The 19,412-nt window shown below is 43.6% G+C and overlaps 2 protein-coding genes across 2 annotated transcripts; one reads left to right on the top strand and one right to left on the bottom strand.

Annotated features, from left to right (window-relative positions):
• Positions 1-11,261: 11,261 nt before the first annotated feature.
• On the bottom strand, positions 11,262-15,604 carry snrpa (small nuclear ribonucleoprotein polypeptide A). Its single transcript, XM_035791581.2, has 7 exons — positions 15,445-15,604; positions 15,111-15,186; positions 14,814-14,986; positions 14,340-14,522; positions 13,978-14,145; positions 12,444-12,532; positions 11,262-12,201 (listed from the first exon to the last, which is right to left on the bottom strand). Exons 2-7 carry the CDS (start codon positions 15,181-15,183, stop codon positions 12,042-12,044), a joined length of 846 nt encoding a protein of 281 aa, XP_035647474.1. The 5' UTR covers positions 15,184-15,186; positions 15,445-15,604; the 3' UTR covers positions 11,262-12,041.
• A 103-nt stretch (positions 15,605-15,707) lies between these two features.
• actmap (actin maturation protease) lies at positions 15,708-19,205 on the top strand. Its single transcript, XM_035791580.2, has 7 exons — positions 15,708-16,234; positions 16,428-16,633; positions 17,129-17,197; positions 17,396-17,520; positions 17,621-17,750; positions 18,274-18,344; positions 18,433-19,205. The coding sequence occupies exons 1-7, from the start codon at positions 16,208-16,210 to the stop codon at positions 18,765-18,767; spliced, it is 963 nt and encodes a 320-aa protein (XP_035647473.1). The 5' UTR covers positions 15,708-16,207; the 3' UTR covers positions 18,768-19,205.
• The last annotated feature ends 207 nt before the right edge of the window (positions 19,206-19,412 follow it).

The following is a 19,412-nucleotide window of genomic DNA, read 5'->3' as shown; positions in this document are numbered from 1 at the left end:
TCTCGATGATAACCAAGTGTCTCGCTGTCACATTTTAGTAAGGATTCACAGTAATTTCACTAAACCTTGATTTTAAAAAAGCAATTATCTTACTTGTGTATTATTATAATGTTATCTGGCTCAAGCGAAACAATTATTTTTACATTTTGTCCAAGACAACCATTTTTTCCCATTTCATTTGGGCTATTGGCTTCACCCCATAGGACATTATGTCACACCGATGGACAATACACCGCAGGCAGTCAAATTGTACATAATTAATGACACTTTCATACGTTTTTGAACACTACAAATGCTTCAAAAGATCCATTCTAAACATCCATAATAGGAAAGGGGGATACCTAGTCAGTTGTACAACTGAATGCCTTCAACTGAAATGTGTATTCTGCATTGAACCCAACCCCTCTGAATTAGAGAGGTGCAGGGGGGGCTGCCTTAACCGACATCCACGTTTTCGGTGCCCGGGGAACAGTGGGTTAACTGCCTTGCTCAGGGGCACAACGACTGATGTGTATCATGTCAGCTCTGGGATTCGATCCAGCAACCTTTCGGTTACTGGCCCAACGCTCTAACCACTAGTGGATCCTCATTAAAGGATTTGAAGTGTAGTCTACTCGATTCCAGTTACAGGGCCACCAAAGAGTCCTGTATTGTTATTTTCCCTCACCACCTCCCTGAATCAGGAGTGGAGAATGTGTGTGCCTGCTGCCTCCCTTGGATGCTGTAGACATTTCTCAGGCTCCTGCACTGAAATCCAACCCTGATTCCCCTTTACCCAGGGTCACCATGATAGGCACAGAAACTGCCTCAAATGGGCACACATTCGAATGATAAGCCCGTGCCAAAAAGCGAGAGTTACACCCGTATGCATAGCAGTGCTGAGGCAGCACCAGCACCAAGACCCAAGCTCACTTGTGGGCCCTGAGTGGGAGGCCCCAATCTACCCACAGCTGAAGCAACTTGAGAGGTGTTCTATTGAAGGGGTTTTGGAGTATACCTCACAGCAGAGCCAACTACCACAGCCAGCACCCAATATCTGCCTGCACCATCACAGGAACCAGGCAAAATAACTAGATCGATCCAGAGCAATGTTCACCTGGAGCAATGTTCATCTGGTGCAATGTTCACCTGGAGCAATGTTCACCTGGAGCAATGTTCACTTGGAGCAATGTTCACCTGCCAAGAGTGAGAAACCAGGCGTGGGAGAATGAATACATAAATATTGCACTCAGAACCATTTAAAATGATCGAATTGCAACAGGATACAAATAGGTCTAATGTAAATGAGTGTTATTTGATTAAAAATAAGTCCCAAAAAATGAATTAAATTAGTTTATTAATGGGTTACGTCCCATGGAGTCACAGCTATTTCCTCTGGTGTGACACCATCTTAATTTCACACCAAGGGGAGAAAAAAAAAGATGTCACTGTTGGAAATCTCAGGCTGTAGGCTCCATTTTGTGTCTTATTGTTAGCAGTACAGCCATCCATATGATTTCACCATAACATTGTTTTCATTACTTTTTATACTTCAATTGTCCAAAAAAAATATGATTGTTTTTATATATACGTTCTAAAAGCTTCACACCAAATGACAAATACAGGTGCAATATTTTGCAAAATATTCCTGATAAAGTTTACAACCTGTTCATGCCATGTGCTCCAGCCATGTCTTCCATACTTCCTTCTTGCAAGAGAACCCTCCCCAGCGCAATAGTGCCCAATTGCTGGCTTGCTGTTTAATCACAGAATTGTGTCCCACACCTAGTGGACGTTGCTTTTAGGGACAAATATGTAATCAATCAGAACTATGAATAGACTTGGGGACTATTGTCTCTTGAAATACACTTCTGTGTTATAACTAAAATAATAGGTGAAGTGAACGTTACTCGTTTAAAAAAACAAACATTTTTTACAAAGTTCCACAACCTTTACTTGGGACATTCACACCATTGGATTATCGTCCCGTTTTGTTGAACATTTTTAGAAAACAAATAATATACTGCATGAATTCACTCATGACCAAGTAAAAAAAAAAAAAACTTGAAGGCTATTACAATTGTAGCCAATTGAAGTTGTTATATTTGTGTTTGACATCATGGTAAAAAGAAAAGGGGTGTAAGGTCAACTACCCAAAGCATCTGGTTTCCTGTATTTGCATAAAGATACCATTGTATGGAGCCATCTTGACCTTGAATACATTTTATATAAGTGGATGAGAAGCATACGATGAAAGAGAGGTGTAGGTTGTGTCTTTCAGGCATTTTGCCACTGGATTCACTAAATATTTTCCGCCGTCCAACTAGTTCCTGTCCGCGTGTCCGTTGGAACCAACACTACAGGACAATATGTCCGCTTCATGTCTGAAATATAATGAGCCAATTTCGGTGATCCCGGTCCTCCCCCTCTCTTTCCCTCCCTTCTCTGTGAGAGCAGGGATGGACTTGTTGCTGACATTGACGCCCCTGGCAACCAGTAGTCCTAGTGTCTCCGTTGCCCCGCACTGCAACGTGACCCGTGGACGGAACAGAGGGCTCTTGAAGCGTGCAGTGCTTATTAGCATAGAGCACCAGTGACCTCGAGACGTGCTGAATTTCAATCATCCTCCCTCCCTCCAGAATGAAGCGATCTGCAGATCGATTCTACATTGTATTGGCACCTGGCACCTGTTGTTGTCATCTACAACGGCAGCTCAATGTACAGGGCGACTTGGTCGATAATTGCTTTGAATACCCGACATTAGTGTTTGGGTGGTTGGCGCCATCTGATGGTGACACATAAGTAATGAAAGATCATCAAGGGAACTAATCCAGTAGTTCTAACTGGTGACGTTTTAGGACATTTCATGGGCACAAATGAAGGATGTGTGTATATATAGGGTCCATGCATCATTGGAGGCTGTTTTCAACAGGATCTAGGCTATCCGTATAATAGGCCCAGTATAACCATTCAATAACCCCATAGGCTACTTTACTTCAAAGCAATAACAAATGTACACAATCACAGTAGCCAGTTTACTGTTGAGTGTCAAAGCATGAGAACGGCCAGAGTGCTTTGAAGAAAGCTACAGATCTACTCCGGATAGTGAGTGATGGCCAACCAGTGCTCCCCAATGACGCAGCAAGCCCCCTACACAGTAGGCTTCGTGTGAAAGACCCTTCAAACAGGACAGGAGTAGCCTACAGTAAACTCCCCTTAAAAATAAAAAAGGTGAAGTACTTAATTCAGGCTTAGCTTAAACTGTTATTGTCTTTGGAATGCTATTGATGTTCTAATCAATATATACGTAGACGTGCTTGGAATTGTCCCACGCAGATGGCGGATAAGTTGCCTCAGTTCCCCCGGCTGAAAGGTCCCAGTGTAGTGAATGGTGAGTCATTAGGCATGTCGCCAAGAGCATGGGACACTGACAAACACACACACAGACACACACACACACACACAGACACACACACACACAGTGCCCCAGCAGCGAAGGTCAGCGCTTTCTCAAGGCAAAATAAGGGAGTGTGGAAAGGCTTGGGAAAACTGCAGAAGAATAAGCATTTTGTGTACACTGTAGATCAGACCTAAAGAGAATGATTCAGGGAACAGTAGAAGTCAACAACATGAGGCCCTTGTTTGCACTGGATACAGTTGATGGTACAGGCCTCTCCCTTCTTAAACCCAGTTGGAGAGGGGAAGGTGCTCCTTCTTGACTATAGCAACTACTCTCCAATATTCTAAGAGCCTGTTCTGACTAAGCCTGTAGTGAACACGATGGGAGACAGAGACCTGGCTTGAAGCGCAGGGCGCAGCAGGTGTTTATTTGTAAAGGACCACAGGAGGAGGCAGGTAGCTGGGTCCAGGGGCAGGCAGAAGGTCATGCACAGGGGGTCAAAAAAGGCAACAGTACAGGCAGGGAAAAGGCTAGTAACGTCGTCCGGGAGATCAGGCAATAGGTTGATGATAGGAAATCCGATAGGCTAAAGTACAGGCAGGGGAATAGGCAAAAGGCGTCGTTAGTGAGGCGGTCAAAAACAATCAACCACTGGAGGATCCAATTACGGGAAGTCCAGCGCTCAGAATAGAAGTGCATCACCAAACAAACAATACCTCACAGTGATGGGGTGCAAAGAACTGAATTAAAGAGTGTGTGATAATGACATACGGGTGTGTGAACAGGTGATCCGGATTCAGGTGATTGGGATCTTAGAGAGTGAGCTGCGTTCAGGGGATCTTCGTGTTTGAGAGTGTGAGTTGGAAACAGATGTTACAAAGCCATGGGGGAAATCATGGGGTCCGCCAATTCTAACTCATGAATAAACTAACTTAGGTAACTGGTATGTTTCATAAACATGAATGTGTCATAAGCACAGGCAAAATAGTATGGTTCATGTTGTCTTGGAATGACCTCAAATTCAACCACAAGCAGTTAAGACACTTCATGAACTACACCCTTTTGAACACTTTTGTACAGACAGAGAACAGTGGAACATTTATAGTTTTGTGGGAGCAATGACGTCCTGGAAAGAACACAAATGATTTAGTGACAGTAGGACACCAGTAAAAAGCCAGTGACCACCAGAGTGCTAAAAAGACTCCTAAAAGCCCTTGTCTGGCTAGCTCCCAGTGCTATGAAATGACACCCTTTCCTTCTCTCCTATGTTTAATTAGGGGTGCACAGCAAAACCAAAGCATTGCTTGGTAACTTTTGTCACGAAGAAACTAGAGGCCATGTGTCACGCCCTGACCTTAGTTATCTCTGTTTTCTTTATTCTTTTGGTTAGGTCAGGGTGTGACGAGGGTGGGTATGCTTGTTTCGTATTGTCTAGGGTTTTTGCAAGTCTAGGGGTTTAGTAGGTCTAGGTATTTGTATGTCTATGGTAGCCTGATTATGGTTCCCAATCAGAGGCAGCTGTTTATCGTTGTCTCTGATTGGGGACCATATTTAGATAGCCATTTCCCTTGGGTATTTGTAGGTTCTTATTCTATGTTTAGTTGCCTGTCTGCACTATCCATATTAGCGTCATGTTTTGTTATTTTGTTCAGTGTTTCGTTCTTTATTACAGAAGAATGTACGCACATCACGCTGCGCCTTGGTCTCCTCCTTACAACGAACGTAACACCACGAGTAACTTGGCCAAAAAGAATGGAACTGAAGGAAACTATTAACAATCCACTGTTTGACTATGTAACGCTAATGCTTAAAATAATCAGAATGAATCATCGTCTCATTGACTGAAAGTCAGATTCACTCCAAATGTGGTCTTTGGACACAATAGTCCCTAAAGAGATAGAAAAAAGACTGCTGATGCATTCAAAGATGGCCACACTATAGTGTGATTTGGGAATAAGTGGGGCAATTTTTGCATTTCGGTCTTCTGTAACCTCTTTTGACATCTATCCAACATAGATCTAGTTTTGTTCCGTGGAATAAAAATTGTGGATCTAAATGTTTTTCCTCATAATCCTGGTCTATCAGACCATCATCTTATTATGTTTGAAATTGTAAAAAATAATCTGCTCAGGACCCCAAAAAAAGGATTATCAAAAGCTGCTCTATAAATTATCAGACAACCCAAAGATTGTGAGATGCCTTTCCAGACTCCTTCCACCTACCCAAGGACATTGGAGTACAAAAATCAGTTAACCACCAAACCGAGGATCTAAACTTAACCTTGCGTAATAACCTAGGTGCAGTCGCACCTCAAAAAACAAAAACCATTTGTCACAAGAAACAAACTCGCGGGTATATAGAAAATACATGAGCCCTGAAGCAAACCTTTCAGAAAATTGGAGCTGAAATGGCGCTCCAACAAACTGGAAGTCTTCCGACTAGCTTGGAAAGGCCGTACTGTGCAATATCGAAGAGCCCTCACTGCTGCTCAATCAGCCTACTTTTCCAACCCGATTGAGAATAAAAACAATCCAACATATTTTTGATACTGTCGCAAAGCTAACGAAAAAGCAGCATTCCCCAAGTGAGGATGGCCTTCACTTCAGCAGTGATGAATTCATGAATTTCTTCGATGAATAGATCATGATCATTAGAAAGCAAATGGCATACTCTTTGAATATGCATATTTCTCCAGAACTGAGTTGTCCTGAGTCTGCAGTGAACTGCCAGGACCTAGGGTCAATGGAGACACTCAAGTTTTTATATCCTCTATCTCTCAACATGTTCACGAAAATAGTCATGGCCTCTAAACCTCCCAGCTGCCTACTGGACCCTATTCCAACTAAACTACTGAAAGAGCTACTTCCTGTGCTCAGCCCTCTTATGTTGAACATAATAAATGGCTTCCTATCCTATGTGTACCAAACTCACTAAAAGTGGCAGTAATTAAGCCTTCCTGAAAAATGAAACGCTCCAGTCTGGTTTTAGACCACATCATAGTACTGAGACAGCACTTGTGAAGGTGGTAAATTACCTTCTTCTGGAGTCGGACCAAGCATCTGTCCTCATGCTCCTAGACCTTAGTGCCGCTTTTGACACCATCGATCTACACATTCTTTTGGAGAGATTGAAAACCCTAATTGGTCTACACGGACATGTTCTTGCCTAGTTTAGATTTCATCTGTCCGAAAGACATCAGTTAGTCTCTGTGGATGGTTTGTTTCGATGTTCCTCAAGGTTCCGTTTTAGGACCACTATAGTTTTCACTATATATTCTATGTCAACTTTCACTGCGATGCAGACCACACACAGCTGTACATGTCGATGAAACATGGTGAAATCCCAAAATCACCTACCCTGGAAGCCTGTGTTTGAGACATAAGGAAGTGGATGGCGACAAATGTTTTACTTTTAAACTCGGACAAAACAGAGATGCCAGTTCAAGGTCCCAAGAACGAGATCTGCTGTTTTATCTGACAATTCATCTTGATGGTTGTACAATCATCTCAAATAAAACTGTGAAGGACCTTGGCGTTACTCTTGACACTGATCTCTTTTGACGAACATCAAGAAAATATTTAGGTTCTCCACCTTGGCGCAGGACCATGGCATGTTTGAGACATTGAAGACTGCCGAAGAACCTCTTCCATAGCCTTCCCCAGTTGCGCCAGCAGTCGTAGTATTGACGAAGTAGGCATCCCTGGAGTAGACGTGACAATTACATAGACTTGCTCCTAGCTATCTCTCCAATTTGGTCCTGCCGTACATACATACATACATACATACATACATACATACATACATACATACTACCATCACAAGACAAATCATCCGTATTGCTCCTAGAATTTCTAAGCAAACAGCTGGAGGCAGGGCTTTCTCCTATAGAGCTCCATTTTTATGTAATTGCCAGCCTATCAATGTGAGAGACACATATCCGACTCGGTCTCGACCTTTAAGTCTTTACTGAAGACTCATCTCTTCAGTAGGTCCTATAATTCAGTGTAGACTGGCCCATGGTTGCAAAGGTGAACGGCAAAGCACCGGAGTGATGAACCGCCCTTGCTGTCTCTGTCTCCTCTCTCTCCACTGGGATTCTCTGCCTCTGACCCTATTATGGGGGCTGAGTCACTGGCTTACTAGTGCTCTCCCATGCCGTCCCTAGGAGGGGTGCATCACGTCGTGCCAGGATTTTTTTTATAGCTATTCTCAACTTGAGTGGGTTGAGTCACTGACGTGATCTTCCTTTCCGGTTTTGCCCCCCCTCAGGCTTGTGCGGTGGGGGAGATCTTTGTGCGCTATACTCAGCCTTGTCTCAGGGTAGTAAGTTGGCAGTCTGTTGATATCCCTCTAGTGGTGTGGGGGCTGTACTTTGGCAAAGTGTGTGTGTGGGGGTTATATCCTGCCTGTTTGGCCCTGTCTGGGGGTATTGTCAGACGGGGCCACAGTGTCCCCCGACCACCCCCCCGTCTGTCTCCAGTATCTATGCTACAATAGTATATGTGCCGGTGGCTAGGGTCAGTCTGTCCTATCTGGTATAGATCTGTCTGTCCTGTGTGATCTTAAGTATGCTCCCTCTAATTCTCCAATCTCTCTCTCTCCCCTCCCAGAGGACCTGAGCCCCATAGGACCATACCTCGGTCTCTGCCACACCTGCTGTCTCGACCTCTGAATCCTATGTTTCTGGCCTTTCTAGGGAGTTTTTCCGAGCCTCCGTGCTTCTACATCTGCATTGCTTGCGGTTTGGATTTTAGGCTGGGTTTCTGTATAAGCACTTTGTGACATCTGCTGCTGGAGTGCTTTATAAATACATTTATGAAGCATAAATAAATACATGTGATTAATTTGATTGATATAAGCCCAACACATGATACATTTCTGAAATCCTCAAGATGTTCCCTAATCACACAAAAAAAAGCTCATGTTCATATCATATTCGCAAGAGGCATGACACCCATTTGTGTAAAAAGCATATTGCGTCAAAACCATATTTTCAGTTCAAATTTGGTAGACTAGGACAGCAGGTTAGATAAACCTGGCCACCATTATTATATTCCTAATTGCAATTCCAATGACAATTCAATTTTGTGTGATTAGGAAACATCCAAGGATTTCAGAAATGTATAGTATTTTGGACATGTTAAAAAAAAGAAGGGCTTAATGGCGAAGGCGCATAAAGACAGTGCAATTTGAAAAGGTAGATTGTGCTGATTTATTGTTTCAAGGCTGACCAAAACTTCTTTAAACGAATTGAGCACAAAGTAAAAATAGCATTGATGAAATGGGCCATCCAGACATTGTTGTCTGATTCATGGTAGAAATGAGATGAAACTACAGTGGCTGAGGCCAGACAGGGCAGGAAGTGAGTCCGTAATGATGATTTACACGGTAGCACAGAGCCATTTGATTATGACACAATGCTCCAGAAAGAAAGAAACCTCGTTACTTTATAGGTTATAATAATCAAATGGAAACGTTATCACTAAAATATTTGACTTGATTGTAGAATTATTAAGGGGAGGGCACAAACTCAAGTTCTATCAAAAGTGCAGACAAGAGGCCAGATCAAAGTTTAGACTAACAGTCCGCTTACTGCAACATGCTGGGAAAAGCATCATATTTCTCACTGCATGAGTTAGTTAGACACGTAGATGCAACATTGTAGTGTCTGTAAGAACATGGACATCTCCATTTTGCAGTGGTGTAAAGTACTTCATTAAAAATACTTTAAATTACTACTTAAGTCGTTTTTTGGGGGTGTCTGTACTTTACTATTCATATTTTTGACTACTTTTACTCCACTTCATTCCTAAAGAGAATAATGTACTTTTTACTCCTTACATTTTCCCTGACACCCAAAAGTACTCGTTACATTTTGAATGATCAGCAGGACAGGAAAATTGTCTAACTAGCGCAGTTATCAAGAGAACATCCCCTGTTCATCCCTACTGCCTCTGATCTGACAGACTCACTTCGTTTGTAAATGATGTCTGAGTGTTGAACTGTGCCTCTGGCGATCCGTAAATAAAAAAAATAAAAAACAAGAACATTGTCGTCTGGTTTGCTTAATATAAGGAATGTGAAATGATTTATGCTTTTACTTTTGATACTTAAGTACATTTAAAACCAAATACTTTGACTTTTACTCAAGTAGTATTTTACTGTGTGACTTTTACTTAAGTCATTTTCTTTTATGGTATCTTACTTTTACTCAAGTATGAAAATTGGGTACTTTTTCCACTGCCATTTTGACGTAGTCAATTTTCTTCTACTTGAATGAGATGGTAAACAAACTGAAAGGGTGAACACTGCCACCTGGAGTGTGTGTTTGAACAGGTGTAAAGCCAAGGCTGGCGATTTAATGTCACCTGCAGTTATGGAACATTTGCTCATGAGTATAATTCATTGGCTGATCCATAGAGATGGAAAAAGGCCTCATTACATCTGTGCCAGTATGGTGTCTGTGACAGCATGGGCAGTGCCATTGAGACCATCTCCATTTTGAAGTAGTCCATTGTCTTCACGATTGACTGATCCTTCCTGATGACCCAGATGGACATGTCACCAGGAGGGATCAGACAATGAAGTTGGAAGTCTCATCCAGTTGACTACATAAAAAAATGGTGGAAGCTCTCAATGGCGCTGCCCATGTAAATACAGCCTTTTGGCCATAAGAGGCCTTGATCATTCTATGGGCTGATCCCTCCTGATGACCTGGATGGAATCATGTGATCCTTAACTCATAGGAAGTCCCACCCAATTGACTACTTCAAAATGGTGAAAGTCCTCAATGGCACTTGCTGAAACTGGCTTTTGGGCACTAGAGTCCTCTATCATTCAATGTGGTTGGACACTAGACTCCTGACACGCCATGGAAAACACTGATGAACACTGCCTTCATCGGGGTGTTAATCAAAACCATCGTTGTGGTTTTGATACGGAAACACTGATTCAGTATAAGACGTACATGAAGTTACATTTTAACTAGGCAAGTCAGCTAAGAACAAATTCTTATTTACAATGACGGCCTACCCCGGCCAAACTAACAACACTGGGCCAATTGTGCGCCGCCATATGGGACTTCCAATCACGCCCGGTTGTGATACAGCCTGGAATTGAACCAGGGTCTGTAGTGACGCCTCTAGCACTGAGATGCAGTGCCATCGACCCCCTGCGCCACTCTGGAGCCCATCCCTATAGACATAATGATATATCTGGTCTAGAGATACTAGATGTGCAAAAACCCATATCTGGGGCCATATGTAACAAACGTCTCGAAATAGGAGTGCTGAACTAGGATCAGGTGTTGTATCCACAAAGCATATCAGAGGAGGAGTGCTGATATAGGATCTGTCCATATAATCATAGACATCATGATCTAAAAGTTGTGGATAGGGGCCCAGGTCCCACTTCTCCATGTAATATTAAATTGTGCTCTAGAAGAGATAAATCAGTAGACGGGTTGGCTGCCATTACAAAACAATGCGCTCGTCGATGGGGCCGGAAGACATGCGTCGTTCTGATTTTGAACGTTCAGCTTGCAACAATGAGACGCTGCAATGTGGGGAATCGTAGACTGCTGGTTTTAGCTTGTTTGGAGGTGTCGAGACTGATTTCATGTCAATGCTTATATGGGAACGAGTTGCTAGGTAACCCACAACTGTAACAATGTATTTGAGAGACAAGTGCTCATTGTGCAAATGTATTTATGTTTCCAATAAACATTGAGACAAAAATACAGATTGCTGTCAGAAATCTAAGCCAACCTAGCCCGTTTTGCCCCAGAGTCACGCACGTGTCGGTTTTGTTGCTAAACAACCAGCCCGTCTATATAGCCCCCGGGTGTCTCCCCGGACATAAAAGCAGAAACGTACACACAGCATTAGTCATTATAAAAAGCACACATTTTAATCAAACATAAAAGCTCCAGGTACAATGTCTGGATGAAACAGACCCTGGGTGCAATGCTTTTTAACAGACAAACAATAAAAATGAAAATATACTTACATACAAAACACCAGATTTTGTCCTCAAGGAATGGGTGCAGAAACTGACATACTTGAAAACGAGTCTTAACCTGGCTATGCAAATGTCAGCTAACTATCCTCTATGTCGGCACCAAATCACTAAACCAACATAGTCCTGACACTTCATCGTTTTTGAGCCTGGCGTCAGCATTCCAATCATCACAATCCTGCCCTTATGTCGTCTCCTCTAAAACCGCTGGCAACCTACCATCAGATACAAAGAAAGTCATCTCCAGTTATTCTAAATTAGTACGGGAGCACAGGAAGGGCAGTAACAAGACAATTACAAGAAAAAATAAGTCTATGCTGAACTTCAAAACTAAGAGGGTAAAAAGACTTGGCTCTCCTATAGGCGTCGGTGATGAAGGGGATCGTCCAATCACCATTCCTTACCTTCCGGTGGAGGCTGAAACAATTCTTATGTCATAATCTGTAAGCAGGACAAGGAGCAGCAACAAATGTGTAAGGGAGCCTGGGAGGGGGAGGGGGGGGCCTTGTATCGCACTGTGATTTCTTAGCGAAGGACAGGTTAGTAGTCGGCTCTATGCTGGTTTAGTTTAATGGGGAAGAGGGATATCTGTGTGTGGATGTGTGTGTGTGTGTGATTGTAAACCACTCAAGCACTCTCTGATGTGTTATTTCTTGGCGAATGAGATCTTCATGGCGTTGGTCTGGGTGATCTTGAAGCCCTGCAGTGCCTCCCTGGCCGCTCCAGCCTGCACGTCATTATCAAACTCCACAAAGGCAATGTCGTGGCGACCAGGCACCAGACGCACCTCTTTGAACCCTGGGAACCTAAAGTGGGAAAACAGTCATCGGGACAGAGCGTCGACGCAGTCTTGTTCAAGACATCGAGGGTCTATACTTGTCAACATGTTCAATCTCACCATACACAAACACTAGTTAACATAACCACTATATTGGAAACTGAACAGATATGTTCCAATACTACAGAACATGGAGGAATAAACTTGACATTTTTCACACTGCACCAAGGAGTATAGGAGAAGGGGTGAATAAAATGAAGAGGTACTAACTGGTTGAAGAGCATCGACAGCATGAGCTCGTTGGTCTCCTCTGGGAGGTTGGTGAGGAAAAGGATGTGGTTGGGAGGGTTTTCTGCAACCTGAAGGTAAGGAAGATCACATTTATTTATTTATTTATATATATATATTTTTTTTTTTAAGTTACAGAGCGAGATTATACAGTCAGACGAATGACAAGCAAACTCAAAATTACAATGTTCCACCTAACAGACCTGCTGCGTAGTTATTGGCTCAGCGTCATCTGGGTTTGGGTTCGGCTGGCCATCATTGTAAATAACAATTTGTTCTTAACTTACTTGCCTAGTTAAATAAAGGTTCCCCCCTATCCACATCGATGGAACAGTAGTGGAGAGGGTAGTAAGTTAAGTTCCTCGGCGTACACATCACAGACAAACTGAATTGGTCCACCCACACAGACAGCATCGTGAAGAAGACGCAGCAGCGCCTCTTCAACCTCAGGAGGCTGAAGAAATTCAGCTTGTCACCAAAAGCACTCACAAACTTCTACAGATGCACAATCGAGAGCATCCTGTCGGGCTGTATCACCGCCTGGTACGGCAACTGCTCCGCCCACGACCGTAAGGCTCTCCAGAGGGTAGTGAGGTCTGCACAACGCATCACCGGGGTCAAACTACCTGCCCTCCAGGACACCTACACCACCCGATGTCACAGGAAGGCCATAAAGATCATCAAGGACAGCAACCACCCGAGCCACTGCCTGTTCACCCCGCTATCATCCAGAAGGCGAGGTCAGTACAGGTGCATCAAAGCTGGGACCGAGAGACTGAAAAACAGCTTCTATCTCAAGGCCATCAGACTGTTAAACAGCCACCACTAACATTGAGTGGCTGCTGCCAACACACTGACTCAACTCCAGCCACTTTAATAATGGGAATTGATGGGAAATGTAAAATATATCACTAGCCACTTTAAACAATGCTACCTAATATAATGTTAACATACCCTACATTATTCATCTCATATGTATACGTATATACTGTACTCTATATCATCTACTGCATCCTTATGTAATACATGTATCACTAGCCACTTTAACTATGCCACTTTGTTTACATACTCATCTCATATGTATATACTGCACTCAATACCATTACATTTACATTTAAGTCATTTAGCAGACGCTCTTATCCAGAGCGACTTACAAATTGGTGCATTCACCTTATGACATCCAGTGGAACAGTCACTTTACAATAGTGCATCTAAATCTACTGTCTTGCCTATGCCGCTCTGTACCATCACTCATTCATATATCTTTATGTACATATTCTTTATCCCCTTACCTTACCTTGTCTATAAGGTAGTAGTTTTAGAATTGTTAGCTAGATTACTTGTTGGTTATTACTGCATTGTCGGAACTAGAAGCACAAGCATTTCGCTACACTCGCACTAACATCTGCTAACCATGTGTATGTGACAAATAAAATTTTATTTGATTTAAAGGTTCAACAAACAAAAAATATCACAAGATATAAAACGAACACTGATAAACACACGTGAACCATACCTGGGCGTGGGGCATTTGCCCGGGCATCATCCCACCCGGAGGCATGGCACCAGGGAGCATCCCCCCAGGGCCCATCCCTGGAGGTGGCATCATGCCTGGCGGGGGCATGTAGGGGGGCTGCCCTGGCATTGGCATCATACGAGGAGCTCCGCTCATGGGTGGCATTCCCTTCAGAAGACCAAGAATGTTCAATGAAAAAAAATCAGCTGCATTATCATTTAGCGATACATGTAGAACAACACACAATCCGCCATTTTAGATAGACATGTCTTAAAAGGAAACATGTTAAGCACAATGACTAACAGTGGCATTGTGGATACAAACGTGGTTGTGTGTCTTCAGAATCTCAGTACAACACTTACAGGCATGGGTGTTGGAACTCCAGGGCCCATGGGTACTACAGGGGTCCCTGGCACACCCTTTTTGGCCCCTGCAGCCTCTGGGCCCTTGACCTTGGCCCTCTTCTCCTTCTTACGGTCACGCTCCACATAGGTTCCCTTCATTTTAGCGATGATGTCAGAGTCCCCCTTGGCGTACCCAATACGCTGCCATGAGGAAGAGGTACAGTTGACGACAGGACTATTTACAGGAATGCATATTAGAGAATCATCATTATCTAGCAAAACACGTCAGGCAAAAGCTAGCTGATGTGTACCAAGGTGTCCTTCTGTAGCTCAGTTGGTAGAGCATGGCGCTTGTAACGCCACGGTAGTGGGTTCGATTCCCGGGACCACCCATACGTAGAATGTATGCACACATGACTGTAAGTCGCTTTGGATAAAAGCGTCTGCTAAATGGCATATATATATATAAGGTGTTAATTGGCAGTAGCTCACCATAGGTTTGTCATAGAATGGGAACCCCTGCATGGAACGCAGGGCATTGGAGGCACTGTTGACCTCCTTGAAGATGACAAAAGCCTGACCCCTCATCTTCAGGGAGCGGGCAACCAAAATGTCCAGGATTTGACCAAACTGAGAGAAGATTGCGTACAACGACTTCTTCAGTTCTGGGAGACAAATGGTACAAACAAGACATGTTTAGGCAAGGAGCCATTTAGGCAAGGAGCCATTGATGAGTAAACACAAACACGGGAGAAAAATTTAAGGGTGTTGCCAGCTTCAAGCTCTAACCATCTTTTTTAATCTTCTCGTTCAGGTTGTTGATGTATATGGTGTGGTTGAGGCGCATATCCGGAGCAGCCATCTTCTGTGAAATAAAAGAGGTGAGTGTTAGCGCCCTATCATTACATTTTACATTTAAGTCATTTAGCAGACGCTCTTATCCAGAGCGACTTACAAATTGGTGCATTCACCTTATGACATCCAGTAGAACAGTCACTTTACAATAGTAAATACTATCGCCTCGTCTGTAAGTAGCTAGATGAATAATAAGTAGGTAGCTAACTTGAAAATTATAAAATATGTGAAATAGACAAAAACATAACCATTAAGAAGTTATATTTACCTTTCAGTACTGGGATGCACAATGTAATCGGCCTCGAAAGAGATGAATGAAACTAACGACACGGGTTTTTTGTGCTGGAACTTGCTAGCTAACGTAACAGACACCCTTGAGAGCTAACAACGCCAACTATTTTTAATTGGCTGGTGTAATTTCCGGATCCTGTCCAGAACAGCTTTTCATTGGATTGTTTTAGCCACCCTCTTAACATCATTGGATATGCAGTGCTACATTTGACGCACCCGCCCCTTTTAACATTGCCGCTCATTCACGAGAGTCAGCCTGAGCAAGATGCTGCGCAGATGATCAAATGGATTGGCTTTTACGGCTCTAAAGAAATAGGCTTCAACATACCCTTATGATATTATCATCGCGCAATCTATTGAGTTTGAGAGCCCATCAATATGTTTCAAACAACTATTATTTGGTTCAAAAGATGAACTGCTTTTCAATTATTTTGTTATTGATAGATAGCTAGCAAAGTAGGTCTTCTGTTCTGTAACATTGCTGTAGCAAATGCCACATTGTAGCCGCAGCTGCCACTTTAAATGAGTTTGTTACCAAATATGGCTTTATTCCGCAAGCTAAGCTACCTGCTAGTCCTAACGTGTAAAAACTTCAAAATAGCTCCCAGGTCTGCGCTTGAAGTCGTCTCGTTACAACTAAACCAGCCATGCAATAGAGTGTTAATCAAACTGCATGTCATATGAACGTATTTCAGAAACATTTCGCAACATATGTCATGGTGTAACATATCTAGCTCGACATGGCATCAGATGGAGAAGCTCTGGCAGTAAGTTAAGCAACAAGGAGATCAATTCATAGGTCTACACACCATAATGTGTATTTAAATGTTTTATTATGTATCACTAAATCATTAATGCAACTTTATTCCATCAGTGGGTCATATGTGTCATTTCAATAGCTTCCTGTCATGTAGTTAAATAAAGGTTAACAAAATTATTATATATATTCCCTTCTCTCAGTCTCTTATCACACAGAATCGCACAGCAGTGACAGAGGGTAGTTCAATGGAGCATCCACCTCCTCCACCACCACCAGGACCACCCCCACCGACAGCTGCCTCGGGGCCAAGCAAGAAGAAGCTGTACCAGGCCATAGCGGCAGGAAAGACCCCTGTCGAGGGGGATCATGCAGAGGCCCGGTTGCTGCTCAGTCAGAGGGAGAGCAGGTGAGGCGAACTGCCTACAGAGAAACAGAAGTTATCAGACAAGCGTAGCAGCTAAAGCCTATTTATAGGATCTCCAACATGGTGGTTGGAAAATTACTGAAAGAACTTTGCAGGTAGTAGCGTAGCTGTTAACCGTAACCAAACGTTTATTTTTTATATGGCTTACAGGTTATGGAATGGGGTCATCAGTCACACATTGGGTAACACTCTCCACCTTTATAATCAGTGTACTGGGGTGGGGGTGTTCTGCACCTGGGCATTCAGTTTCAAACCGTTTCTGTCCATGAAAGCAGCACTGTAGTGACCCTGTGGGAGTTTCAACTACAAATAGAACACAAATGCAAGAAGATAGATGACGCTCTGAGCTATCCCACCAAGACCAAACTACTGTACATACGACTGTGATATATGCACTATTCAATATCTCATTTGTTACCAGGTGGAGGTAGGAAAGTCTGTTTTGTGGTGTGGCTGACTGTTTACTGGTTGATGTAGTTTCAGGAAGGACCTGCAGTGGATGCTGTTTAACAAGTATGTGCCTTCCCTCATCCAAGACGGCCCACAGTAAGTCAAGTATAAAGCTTTATTTAGGCTTTTCAAAATGGAGCCGTCCTCCGTCGAAGTAATCACCGATCTAATACATGTGCATTCCTCTTTCTTCCCGAAGCTGATGTCGCTTGTTTGTCGTTTTGTCGTTAAAGGTGACGTTATACTTCCTAAGGTACATCCCCCTGCCTGAGGTGTGTGTGTTTTTACCTGCAGATGTGGTCTGGTGGCTCTATGGATGGCTGGTCACCTACTACAGCCCCCTCTGAGTGTTTCCATGGAGGCTGTGGTACAGACAGCGATGGACAGGGGCTACACAGCACAGGGGGAGATGTTCTCCGGTAATGCTTTAGTCTTCTACGCTGCATACTCTCAACGACACCAGCAGAGCTATACTTTATTAGTGAGACTAATGTGTATGTGTGTGTGTGTGTGATTCAGCTAGTGACATGGCCATGCTTGCAGAGGAGGTGTGTGGGTGCAGGGCTGAGCTCCTGTCAGGAGGGATGAGTGGAGACAACTCTACAGCCATCCTGAAACACCTGGCTGACGGACAACCCGTCCTCATCCCGGATCCTTTATGCTCTCTCACATTCAGGCTGTTTGGAAGGACCCATCTGCTCTAGTCAGTCTGTCTCAGGTAGAGGTCGTTAGGTACTGATAGATGGTGTTCTTAAGGTAACCCAGCGGCAGTTATTAGGTTGTTATTGTGTATTTGACAACTTTACAATGACATTTTGAAGTAAATACCATGTGTAACAGTATAACTTTAGACCGTCCCCTCGCCCATACCCGGGTGCGAACCAGGGACCCTCTGCACACATCAACAACAGTCACCCACGAAGCGTCGTTACCCATCGCTCCACAAAAGCCGCGGCCCTTGCAGAGCAAGGGGAACTACTACTTCAAGGTCTCAGAGCAAGTGACGTCACCGATTGAAACGCTATTTAGCGCGAACACTGCTAACGAGCTAGCCATTTCACATCCGTTACACATGTTAATAGCTCACTTATCTGCAATATTTATTATACAGTATATGAGTAAAGTGACGTGTACTGTATGTATATTTGAGGTCTTTGACTGCATAAACACAGATATGACGAGGATTTCAACCATGAGCCATGCCAACGCACTGGACACAGGGCACACTGGGCAGTGGCCTCAGGTTAGACCGGAGCTCCTTGACTGCAACACACATGCAATTCCCATGTCTTGACATTTGACCCTTCCTATAACCTCTCTATCTCTCCCAGGTGTCTTGTTGGGTCTGGACCAGGACAGCGTGAGCAGAGAGCACACCCAACCGGACCCCACCCTGCCCTGGCTACTCCTGCCCCAGGACAGCCCCTCATGCCCATGCCCCTGTCCCACTGTGGGGGCAAGAGAAGCATACATCCTGGCCAAGCAGGGCAAGAGCCTGCGCTATCAGCTGTGGGGCCTGGACAAGGTGGCCCAAAGCAATGCTCAGCTGAGGGAGATAGATCCCCAGAGGGCTGGGGACAGTACCCAGTATGTGGTACCTAAAGGAGGGGTGGAAGTTGGGCTGGCAGGCCAGGTCGTGTTGGTCCACACTGGGAGACAGACATAGTGATCATGGGCCTTCTCTCCTGGTGCACTGCTATGGTACAAATTGAGACTCATTGGCCTGGACACAGGAAAGCATGACAGTCTATAATGCTGGAAGTAGAGGACATGTTGAAAGGGTCTAAGGATGCTTTCCTAGGTTGGCATTAATTTCTTCTATAGGACACCGGAGGATGATCATAAGGCAGTTCTTATCTGTCTACTACTTATCAGTTATGAAACGTTTGAATGTAAAGTGGACTTTTGCCAAATCTGTGGCTCCTCTTATGGAGCCTGTTTTCCAGTACCTGAACAGATCCTGTGCCTTAATGAAATGTTTCCTTCACTTCACATGGTCGAACGGGGCTGTAATATTGCATACGATGAGAACCCCGTACCTGCCTGTATTTATACTGATTATCAAGCAACCCCAAGTGCACACAGAATAAACATATGTACTATTTACTGTTGTCAATAGTTAATATTGTTGAAATGTGACCATGTCTATACGAGCGTTTCTGGGTATGATGCGTAAGAGTTAGACATGGTTTTTCCACAATGTAACACGCTCACAGGAATCATATAACATACTGTCCCCTCCATATGTATTTGGACAGTGAAGTTAACATTTTTTAGTTATACTCCATTTTGGATTGGAGATCAAATGTAT

Source organism: Oncorhynchus keta, chromosome 18 (genome assembly GCF_023373465.1).
Source record: "Oncorhynchus keta strain PuntledgeMale-10-30-2019 chromosome 18, Oket_V2, whole genome shotgun sequence".
In the NCBI taxonomy this organism is placed as follows: domain Eukaryota; kingdom Metazoa; phylum Chordata; class Actinopteri; order Salmoniformes; family Salmonidae; genus Oncorhynchus; species Oncorhynchus keta.
Note: the sequence above shows the minus strand (reverse complement) of the source record. Positions and strands in the feature narration are given on the sequence as shown.